This window comes from Haliotis rufescens, unplaced genomic scaffold (assembly GCF_023055435.1).
Source record: "Haliotis rufescens isolate VD_foot unplaced genomic scaffold, xgHalRufe1.0.p SCAF_2, whole genome shotgun sequence".
In the NCBI taxonomy this organism is placed as follows: domain Eukaryota; kingdom Metazoa; phylum Mollusca; class Gastropoda; order Lepetellida; family Haliotidae; genus Haliotis; species Haliotis rufescens.
The window spans coordinates 32,499,570-32,511,923 of NW_025963890.1; the positions used below are offsets into that span (position 1 = coordinate 32,499,570).

At 39.9% G+C, this 12,354-nt stretch overlaps 1 protein-coding gene across 2 annotated transcripts in view; it reads right to left on the reverse strand.

Moving 5' to 3' along the window:
- LOC124125515 (calponin-2-like) overlaps nt 1-12,354 on the reverse strand; it is a 30,242-nt gene that overhangs the window by 13,834 nt on the left and 4,054 nt on the right. The window contains exons 2-5 of one of the 2 annotated variants that reach the window (XM_046488838.2): nt 11,904-12,052; nt 10,107-10,173; nt 9,895-9,999; nt 2,489-2,521 (exon numbers count right to left, since the gene is read on the reverse strand). In XM_046488838.2, coding sequence (XP_046344794.1) covers nt 2,489-2,521; nt 9,895-9,999; nt 10,107-10,173; nt 11,904-12,052 — 354 coding nt within the window. Of the gene's footprint in view, nt 1-2,488; nt 2,522-9,894; nt 10,000-10,106; nt 10,174-11,903; nt 12,053-12,354 lie in introns of those variants that run through there. The other variant, XR_007222228.1, reaches the window with a different exon arrangement.

The window sequence follows — 12,354 nt, forward strand, 5'->3', positions numbered from 1 at the left end:
GGGATAAATTAGGTTGTAAGAATTTAGGCGATTATCACGATCTGTACTTAAAAACCGATGTACTGTTACTCGCCGATATATTCGAGATATTTAGAAAGACATGTTTAAAACAATACGGCTTGGACCCGGCATGGTACTATTCCAGTCCCAGGCTATCATGGGATGCATTGTTGAAGAACTAAAACTACTCACCAATTACGATATGCACTTGTTTATTGAGAAAGGATTAAGAGGTGGTATATCGATGGTTGCGAAAAGGTATTCTAAGGCTAATAATAAATTAGTGGAAGGATATGATCCGAGTAAACCCGACACGCATATATTATATCTCGACGCCAACAATTTGTACGGATGGGCTATGAGTCAACCTTTACCCACGGGTGGTTTTGAGCCGGTCGAAGTGAATGATATCCATAATATCAATGTGAATAAAGGGTACATACTAGAAGTTGACTTATATCTATCGTTAGGTATGAAACTAAAGAAAATACACAGAGTTCTAAAGTTCAATCAAAGCCCTTGGATGGAGCCCTATATAAGGCTTAACACAGATTTAAGAAAGATAGCTACCATCGATTTCGAAAAGAACCTATATAAGCTCATGAATAACTCAGTATTTGGTAAATCTATGGAGAATCTAAGGAAGTGTGTTGTTGTTAAATTAGTCAGATCTAATGAGGAAGAAAGACTCAGGAAACTTATAGCTCTCCGGCTTTTAACAGAAGCAAGATATTTGATAACGACTTAGCCTCGTTGCATATGCAGAAGAGTAATATAAAATTCAACAGACCGGTGTACGTTGGTATGAGTATTCTTGACTTGTCAAAACACTTAATGTATGACTTTTATTACAACAAACTTAAAAAGCAATACGGTGATAGATGTGAGGTGTTATATACCGACACAGATTCTTTGTTGATGGAAATACAAACGGAGGATGTGTATAAAGATATGGCAGAAAAAATAGATATGTACGACACGAGCGATTACCCAAAAGATAATCCACTGCACAGCGTAGTAAATAAAAAGGTGTTAGGTAAGATGAAGGATGAATGTGCTGGGACTCCTATAGCGGAGTATGTCGGATTAAGACCTAAGATGTATTCTATAAAGAAGTCCGATAATGGAGAGATAAGAAAAGCTAAAGGCGTTAAGAAGTATGTGGTAAAAATGCATATCCAACACGAACAGTATAAAGAAGCATTATTCAACGGTAGAACATTCAAACACGAGATGAACTCTTTAAGAAGTGTCAATCATAGGATATATGGATTAAGAATGAACAAGACATCATTATCCCCCTTAGATACAAAGAGATGGATTGATAAGGATGGTGTAACTACCTATGCTTATGGTTATGGTGGTAATACTGTATCGTTGGGAACTATGAGCAACTCTTCTTGTACAAATGCCCTGCCTGGTCCATCTTTAAGATAATAAAGAAGAGGCTCTCCTTCTTTCATAACCAATCGTCTAATGTTATATATCTTAAGGGACCAAATCGGATCGGTTGCGCGACGTAGGCCTCCTTCGAGTTCACCGGGCTGGTATAAATATCTTACGCTTACTCTATCCGGAAGTTTTTGTTCTTTGCCTCTCCTCGGTGCTGAAGATTCGGAAGTCACGGATTTCATTTTAATAGCATTGGATGGTTTCTTCCCGATTAATCTTGTTACTTCATTATTCAGCGCTGATACAACGGCTGATAAACGTGTCACCTTTCGGTTGATCTTAATCGTTCCGATTTCATTTCGATCCCATACTGATATCCGAACAAACGTTCCACTAATGTCTGGTTAAATCTTTCAACGATAGCTTGACTACGGTGGGCCTCTTTTTCACCATGCCTGATTTCGACATCGTGGTTTGTTAACAGTTTAGTTACTGATCCCATAAACTCGTGACCGGGATCTACTTGAAACAGCTTAGGCCATTATAGTGGTCCGCGTTTATATACCTATGCGACTCAGTGCATTAGCTATTTCTTTTGAATCTTTCGAGGTTAATGGCTCAGCCTCTTCGTAGCGACTAGCCACATCCACTATGGTTAAAGCGTATTTATACGTTTTGCGTCTTACCTTATCGTGGGGAAGAAACAAAAGGTCAGCCTGATGAACTTCATTCGTTGTAAAAATATCAAACTTCTTCCTCGGTATATAAAGCGGTGCTGGTAAGTATATTTGCCACATCGCTTGTTTCTTTAACCAATCCTTGGCCACATCTTTAGATACCTTAGCCGTGGTGGCTAATTTTTTTATTGCTCCTATACCTTTCCAATATCCTCGTGGGCTATAGTAAATTTTATTAATTATTAATTAATATTGATGTTTCTTTTAATGTGACTCATGACTATCGTTAAATCGCATCAGCGTTTTGACATAAAAAATTCCCCCTGTAGTAGCAGTATAGGTATATAAATCTGGCTCCAGTGGAGTTGCGGCAGAACCCTCATTACCTATACTACTCACATACATTACATACTACTTACCAGAGACCCAAGGGCATGGAGACAGTTGACAACCTGGAACACAACACAAGATCCTGTCAAAGAACACATCCTAAGAGAGACCTGTCCTATGCTGGACAGTTTCCACAATATTGGTTACATTTCCATGTTGGCCGGTCTAGTGCACTGGCAAATATAGGGGTGATGTGTTGGCCTTTTTTAATGCATCTCATGCTATAAAAGTAGATTCAGTGATTGAACAATGTAAACAATGTGTGCCCAGTACTTTGATACTTGCCATATGCACTATGCTTGGTGTGGAGGGACACTGATATGCACTATGCTTGGTGTCGAGGGACACTGATGTGCACTATGCTTGGTGTCGAGGGACACTGATGTGCACTATGCTTGGTGTGGAGGGACACTGATGTGCACTATGCTTGGTGTCGAGGGACACTGATGTGCACTATGCTTGGTGTCGAGGGACACTGATGTGCACTATGCTTGGTGTCGAGGGACACTGATGTGCACTATGCTTGGTGTCGAGAGACACTGATATGCACTATGCTTGGTGTTGAGGGACACTGATATGCACTATGAAGTGCATTTGTTGGTTGTTAATTAGTTTTTCAACATAATCCACTCCGAGGTCTACATACAATGCTGCTGCCTGAATTCCACTGGTGTAGAAGGCTTATTGGCGGTGTAACATCCTCCACATCCTCCTATGCTTGGTACCCAGGGACAGTGATATGCCCTATGCTGTGGTACCCAGGGACAGTGATATGCTGCTATGCTTGGTATCTAGGGACAGTGATATGCTGCTATGCTTGGTATCTAGGGACAGTGATATGCTGCTATGCTTGGTATCTAGGGACAGTGATATGCTGCTATGCTTGGTATCTAGGGACAGTGATATGCCCTATGCTGCTATGCTCTTTACCCAGGGACACAGATATGCTGCTATGCTTCGTACCCAGAGACACTAATATGCTGCTATGCTTGGTTTCTAGGAACAGTGATATGCTGCTATGCTTGGTACCCAGGGGTACTGATATGCTGCTATGCTTGGTACCCAGGGACACTGATATGCTGCTACTCTTGGTACCAAGGGACACTGATATGCTGCTATGCTTGGTATCTAGGGACAATGATATGCTGCTATGCTTGGTACCCAGGGACAGTGATATGCTGCTATGCTTGGTATCTAGGGACAGTGATATGCTGCTATGCTTGGTATCTAGGGACAGTGATATGCTGCTATGCTTGGTATCTAGGGACAGTGATATGCTGCTATGCTTGGTATCTAGGGACAGTGATATGCTGCTATGCTTGGTATCTAGGGACAGTGATATGCCCTATGCTGCTATGCTCTTTACCCAGGGACACAGATATGCTGCTATGCTTCGTACCCAGAGACACTAATATGCTGCTGTGCTTGGTTTCTAGGGACATTGATATGCTGCTATGCTTCGTACCCAGGGGTACTGATATGCTGCTATGCTTGGTACCCAGGGACACTGATATGCTGCTACTCTTGGTACCAAGGGACACTGATATGCTGCTATGCTTGGTTTCTAGGAACAGTGATATGCTGCTATGCTTGGTACCCAGGGGTACTGATATGCTGCTATGCTTGGTACCCAGGGACACTGATATGCTGCTACTCTTGGTACCAAGGGACACTGATATGCTGCTATGCTTGGTTTCTAGGAACAGTGATATGCTGCTATGCTTGGTACCCAGGGGTACTGATATGCTGCTATGCTTGGTACCCAGGGACACTGATATGCTGCTACTCTTGGTACCAAGGGACACTGATATGCTGCTATGCTTGGTATCTAGGGACAGTGATATGCTGCTATGCTTGGTTTCTAGGGACAGTGATATGCTGCTTTGCTTGGTATCTAGGGACAATGATATGCCCTATGCTACTATGCTTGGCACCCAGGGACACTGATATGCTGCTATGCTTGGTACCCAGGGACACTGATATGCTGCTATCCTTGGTACCTAGGGACAGTGATATGCCCTATGCTGCTAAGCTTGGTATCTAGGGACAGTGATATGCCCCATGCAGCTATGCTTGGTACTAAGGGACACTTATATGTCTATGCTGCTATGCTTGGTACCCAGGGACACTGATATGCTGCTATGCTTGGTACCAATGGACACAGATATGCCCTATGCTACTATGTTTGGTACCCAGGGGCACTGATTGCTGCTAGCTTGGTATCTAGGGACAGTGATATGCCCTATGCTGTTATGCTTGGGACCTAAGGACAGCGATATGCCCTATGCTGCTATGCTTGTTACCTAGGGACACTGAAATGCTGCTATGCGTGGTATAGGGACACTGATATGCTGCTATGCTTGGTACCTAGGGACACTGATATGCTGCTATGTTCAGTACCCAGGGACACTTATATGCTGCTACGTTTGGTATCTAGGGACACTGATATGCTGCTATGCTTGGTACCTTGGGACAGTGATATGCTGCTATGCTTGGTACTTAGGGACAGTGATATGCTGCTAAGCTTGGTATCTAGGGACAGTGATATGCCCTATGCAGCTATGCTTCGTACCTAGGGACACAGATATGCCCTATGCTACTATGTTTGGTACCCAGGGGCACTGATATGCTGCTAGCTTGGTATCTGGGTCATTCTAAAAAAAAGTGAGATTTTTAGTCCGAGTTGAATAACAATTAAAATATTTATTTTAAAAATGTTTAAACACAAGTGTTTTTCATAGAACATACCATGGTGTCTGAAAGTTAAATTTCAGTATTTCTTATTAGGTAATTTATTTTAATTAAAACTGCTTAATTGCGCTTAAATTGAGCTGAAGGGTGTGTCCGTAACCCTATGTTTGCACATCAACATTGTTTAATGTTGCTAAAAATAAAAAATATTATGTAAATAATGTTTATATGTTGTACATTACCTTTCTAACTCATGGAATAAAATTATCTTTTAAAGATACACACTTTTATTTATATTGGTTTTTGGTAAGAAACACTTGTACATAAAAAAGTGTCTGTCCTGTTACCAGGATGGATCAAAATTGAAAAATAAATAATCCTTCAAGATTCCCATAATTCAAAATAACAGATATACAGTTTACTTCCTGTACTATCATGGCAGCAGTGTCCTTCAAGTGAGAGAAGACCTTGGATAATTCTGCTTGACAGGGAAGTTTAGTGCTATCATGAATACCCTTTTCTTATGTCTGTGCTGTTTCTGCTCATTTTTGCCAAAACAAATATTTTTTTCTAAAACCATTTTTTTCAGAATATTAGAAAATATGAACTGTTCACAATGCCATGTGGTCTCAACATTTCAAGGGATGTCTCATTAAAAAAAACTGTAATTAATGTCAATTTGTCTATGCTGTTACTGTCTGTGCTGTTACCTTCAAACAGGTAACAGGACAGACATTCCGTGGTAACAGTACAGACTTATCATCATCTTAACTGTCTTTCCTTGTTTAACCAATCAATAATATAATTACCATAATAACTCAAATAATTCCTTTTGAAAAAACACAGACATTCAAGAGGCTATAGTTGTACAAATCTTCCAAGCTGAATAAAAACAAGTTGCTCAAGACTTAAAAGTAACAGCAGAGACAAATATTGGTAACAGCACAGACATTTGGTCAGCTTTATCTAAATATTCTTGTCCAATCACTCAATATTCAAATTTTATGAAACATTAAGACAAATGTTTTCAAATTTATCACAGTTTAGAAGAAAACATATACATAAAAAATAGACTACTTTGTTGAAGATAGTTATCTGATGAAAAAGTAACAGCACAGACATTCCGTGGTAACAGCACAGACTTATCATCACCTTAACTGTCTTTCCTAGTACGACTCGTATAACCAATCAATAATATAATTACCATATTAACACAAATAATTCCTTTGAAATAACACAGGCATTCAAGAGGCTATGGCTGTACAAATCTTCCAAGCTAAATAAAAAAAAATCGGTTAAGACTTAAAAGTAACAGCACAGACATTTGGTCATCTTTATCTAACGTTTCTTATCAAACCAATTATTTTATGAAACATTAAGAGATATGTTTTCAAATTTATCACAGTTTAGAAGAAAACATATATACATAAAAAAATAGACTACTTTGTTGAAGATAGTTAATATCTGATGAAAAAACAACAGAAGGGTGGAGAAGACAGGTGGTGTGGTGGAAAAGGGTGAGGTTGTGAAAAGTATGGAGAGGACAGGTGGTGTGGTGGAAAAGGGTGAGGTTGTGAAAAGTATGGAGAGGACAGGTGGTGTGGTGGAGAAGGGTGAGGTTGTGAAAAGTGTGGAGAAGACAGGTGGTGTGGTGGAGAAGGGTGAGGTTGTGAAAAGTGTGGAGAAGACAGGTGGTGTGGTGGAAAAGGGTGAGGTTGTGAAAAGTGGAGAAGACAGGTGGTGTGGTGGAGAAGGGTGAGGTTGTGAAAAGTGTGGAGAAGACAGGTGGTGTGATGGAAAAGGGTGAGGTTGTGAAAAGTGTGGAGAAGACAGGTGGTGTGGTTGAAAAGGGTGAGGTTTAGAAAAGTGTTGAGAAGACAGGTGGTGTGGTGGAGAAGGGTGAGGTTGAGAAAAGTGAGAGTGACATTTTACTATCAGTTCCAGATGATACAGAAGAGTGTCTTGGAAAATGTGTTGTTGTGTTATATGATGGTTTTCCATATCCTGGATACATAGATGTTTCTACCTATGATATATATGTGGAATGCATGCACAAGCCTTGCAAAAAATGGGATCAAAAATGATTCTTCTGGCCAAGACTCCTGCTGGACAAATGCTGGTACAAGCACGAGGACATTATTACCATCATTCCTGAACGAAAGAAGATTGAAGGCACTGCTTCCCACTTCAGTGTTGAAAATATTTACTGGGAAGCTATTACAGATAAGATAAAACAGAAACAATAAACAACCTGTGGTTTCTGGGTGAATGAAAGGCATCATTTAATTCTGGCACTGATCAAATAATCATAGATACAAGTGAATTGTACTTTTAAGGAAACTATAATTCACCCATTCAGACCGTTTATTTGAGTATTTGCGAATACAATTGCAAAAGAATACAGCTTCAACAGGAAATCTTCTGACAAGTTTTTTTCTCCAGATTATGTTGATGTTTGACATGGATAAAGTTGGTTATTATGTTGTTGCTTCATGACAAAAACTGTCACATGACTATTTAGTGTAAGTTTAAATCAATTTAAATTCTTTGTAATTCTAGGGATTAACCCAAAATGCAAAAGTTATTGTCTTTGGCATTACTTCCGTCTGTGCTGTTACCTACCAGTATCCTACACTCAGATTACATAGAAGAACATTCAGTTAATAACATCCATATGATCAGATACTGTTAATTAAGCAAAACATTTTCTTATTTGTCAGAGTTCAAAACTTTGAACTTTTGAACAGGATAGTTGACTGCAAACATAAGTTTGTCCGTCCTGTGACTTTCAATTGTCCGTCCTGTTACCGACCGGTTTCTATAGTTCAGATTACATACAAGAATATTCAGTTAATTACACCTTATATGTTCAGGTGTAATCAATTGCACATACTTTTTTCGTATTTGTCAGATATTTCAAAATCTTGAAACTCCTGAACGTTATAGTTATCTGCAATCAAAGCCGATTGTCCGTCCTGTTACTTTCAATTGTCTGTCCTGTTACTACGTTGTCTGTCCTGTTACCAGCACTTAAAATAGAAATATACTGATTATTCTTTTTAATTTTTCAGAAGAACATATTTGAATTCAAACATTTATCATCTAATGAAGTAGATGTGTCAAATATATGATGCAATAATCAGGGTATGTTTGTCATATTGGATTTGAATGAATTCAAATGTTTTCATTTGACTCAAATGCTGGACAAATGTGTCCATTAAATAATGTATCCAATCTCTTTTTAATTGTACTCATTGAAATATTAAACAATACATTTAAAAACAAGAACTGACATGATTTGTGTTGAACTTTGAAAAATATTGTTACAGAAAATATAATTGTTAACATGGTAACAGGACAGACATATATTTCCTATTCAGTGTTAATTAATTATCATAATTAGGACATCATTGATTATTAAGGTGTCATTTTGCTTAACATTATTATTCAGAAGTTACTTTGTGTACTGAGTCAATAAAAAAGGAATTTTACAAAAGACAATTTTGATGTTTTTGCTTAGTTGAAATTCTGACATTTTTTTAGAATGACCCATCTAGGGACAGTGATATGCTGCTATGCCTGTTACCTAGCGACAGAGATATGCCCTATGCTGCTATGCTTGGTACCTAGCGACAGTGATATGCCCTATGCTGCTATGCTTGGTACCTAGGGACAGGGATATGCCCTATGCTGCTATGCTTGGTACCTAGGGACAGTGATATGCTGCTATGCTTGGTACCTAGGGACACTGATATGCTGCTATGCTTGGTCCTCAGGGACACTGATATACTGTTATGTTCATTACCCAGGGACACTGATATGCTGCTATGCTTGGCACCCAGGGACACTGATATGCTGCTATGCTTGGTACCTAGGGACAGTGATATGCTGCTAAGCTTGGTATCTGGGGACAGTGATATGCCCTATGCAGCTATGCTTGGTACTAAGGGACACTTATATGCCCTATGCTGTTATGCTCGTTACCCAGGGACACTGGTATACTGTTATACTTGTTACCCAGGGACACTGATATGCTGCTATGCTTTGCACCCAGGGACAGTGATATGCTGCTATGCTTGGTACTTAGGGACAGTGATATGCTGCTAAGCTTGGTATTTAGTGACAGTGATATGCCCTATGCGGCTATGTTTGGAACTAAGGGACACTGATATGCCCTATGCTGCTATGCTTGTTACCTAGGGACACTGATATGCCCTATGCGGCTATGCTTCGTACCTAGGGACACTGATATGCCCTATGCTGCTATGCTTCGTACCCAGGGACACTGATATGCTGCTATGCTTGGTATCTAGGGACACTGATATGCTGCTATGCTTGGTACCCAGGGACACTGATATGCTGCTATGCTTGGTATCTAGGGACACTGATATGCTGCTATGCTTGGTACCCAGGGACACTGATATGCTGCTATGCTTGGGACCAATGGAAACAGATATGCCCTATGCTGCTAAGCTTGGAACCAAAGGCATATTTGGGCCATCATATAAAACCATAGATTCCCTTCTACACAAACATTACATGAACTTAATAGCATGGTAGCCCAAAGTAAGTAAAATCATCTGAATTTGAAACAGTCTTTGTCAGATAAAGGTCTTTCTGCTTAATATGTTTGAGAACATCAGACACGTGGATACTCATAAAATTACAGATTTGCCAGTATAGAGGGCATAGAACACACTCTCTCTGTAGGGGTATGGGGGTAAGAGACGTAGTGCCTACTCACTGTGTACATGGCCTTCACTTCGTACAGGTCCCCAGTCTGGAATATGTCAAGGTTGTTCATGCCATACCTGCTGCATGCTGCTGTGAACATATCCAGATTCTCCATCTGGAATAAAAATATGGAGTTCTTTCTTCGAATTGTGTACAACTAATTTCAGTGGCAAAGAAATAGGTTCTGATGGCAATTGGATATATGTACATTCACAGTATTACCTGTTGAAATGGAGCCATTGATTTGTGGATTTTCGGTATAGACTTTGGCTGTATCTTGTTCATTAATCTGAAACAGAGACTCCTTGTGTCAAGACATGGGCTGGAGGACAGACTGCACCTGTGTAACAAAGGCAAAGACAAGATGGATAGAATGCCTCAGCCCAGTATGATCAGGGATCTTTTCGGCCCACTGAATATTAACAACGCGTGCCGGTCTGACGTTGATTAATGAACAATTTGCATACTCGCATACGCAAGGGGCCGACGTATGGTTCTCAGTAGGAAGTGACAACTTGGAGACGATGGCTTGCGGTATATACAGTTTTACTTTATACATGTAGATATATACATACAAAAGACACTATGTGCCAGGTCAGCACATAGTGGTAGTGGTTGTTGTCTAGGTGCCCCGGAGCACCCAGCCTAACCCTAGCTAGGCTAAGGGTAAGGCCTTTCTTTCTCTCAACCTCTCTGGACCAAGGCTTATATAGCCAAGGTCACCTGACATTTAGTAAGTAATAAATATAAATGTAAACAGTAAATCATCAGTGACATACTTGCACATCTCGTTCAGGATGGCAGACGGTCGATTTACACAAAAATGGGGATTAACAAATAGGATTAGCATCTTATAAATAACAGCGATTTAGTGTTTCAAGGCATATAGATGTCATGGCTCCAGGGTAATGAGCCTTTGCAATTAAATGTTCTTCAGACAATGGGTGTCGTAAATCAGTCGCTATGACAACTTCCTCTCTTATTTTCACCACTTGCAGAAATCCAACTCCATATTCAGAAGAAAGACTAAAAATGTGTCTTTTGAGAAAGTTTTTACTAATATTTCAACTTTGAGGGAAATCTTTACCCAAAGCTGAAAATCATCTTGGGTCTTGGATGTGGTCATTGAAGTCTCACGTGTTTGAAAAGGTCAGCATTGTTCACTCACTTCTGGACATACTTCTGAGCTTGGTGAGGTTATTGGACAATTATTTTATATAAGTTATATACAAGAAAGTGCTGGTTTTCAAATCGTGGGAACAAGTCATCACCATGGTATGCCCCACCCTTTTCATTCATCCATGACCTAGTTAGTCAAGCAAGGGTTTCAAATCATCATACACCAGAGACAGGTGGTTAGACATCTGCCTAGCAGTGCTGATAAGGTTTCAAACACAACACGACTGTGCTTGTCGTAAGAGGCGACTAACGGGATAGGGTGGTCAGGTTCGCTGACTTGGTTGATGCATGTCATTGATCCAAATTGCGTTGATCGATGCTCATGTCATCAATCACTGGATTGTCTGACCCAAACTCACTTACAGACCACCGTCATATAGCTGGAATATTGCTGAGTGCAGTGTTAAACAACAAACAAACAAACATGAAACACAACAGCGTTAAGCCCAGGAAAACAAGCTAACAGGTAATTGAGATCAGGATTTTTATTACATATCAGGTTTCGCCCTTAGAATCAACTCTGCTTATTTTTTAAAATATCTGGCAACTATTTACTTTCCTACTTACTCATGGTATTTCTAACAACACATGGTCAATGATAAAAAAATTACACCAGGTAACTAGTCCCTGTGGCAAATCATGCCAACCTGGCTTTGCCATGGTGATGAACCTCCTGTGTAATATCTTCCCACCAGATTAGCTCTACATTGAAACACAGAATATTTACCTCCTTAATATAAGTATATCATAAATCTAACAAATACAAGTTTAATGACAAAGAGCAAAAGTTTGGTGGACTAAAGTTTTATGACAGAATAATGAAAATCTGAAGCCACTCACTCACACAAGGCAACACCATCTTTGAGAACGGCTGCGACATCACGCTCATTCCGGAAGTCTCCTGATGCCGGCTGCAAAGTTCTCCCCGTCACCTTCTCGATCCACGATATCGCTTCCTTGGCCTTGTCCAGGTCAAACTTTTCCCTGGTCTAGAAATTGTAAAAAAGGGAGATCGACATATTTCGTCAACATTCTAGAAATCAACTTCCCTTGTTTTGCAACAACATTTGGCTCAGCAAATATAGTCGTTTCCGGTGTAGTCGTGTTGTCCATCTGGAGCATCAGCTGACCCTTCAGGAGTATCCTCGACTGTGACATACCACTAGTCTGTCTTACAGACCCTGATACAAATATAAATCAAATACAGCCCATGCAAGTCTAGATTACTGCAGTATCTGAAAATGAAGAGAATCACTGGGCTCCCTTTTTATTATATTTTTATTAAGATAAC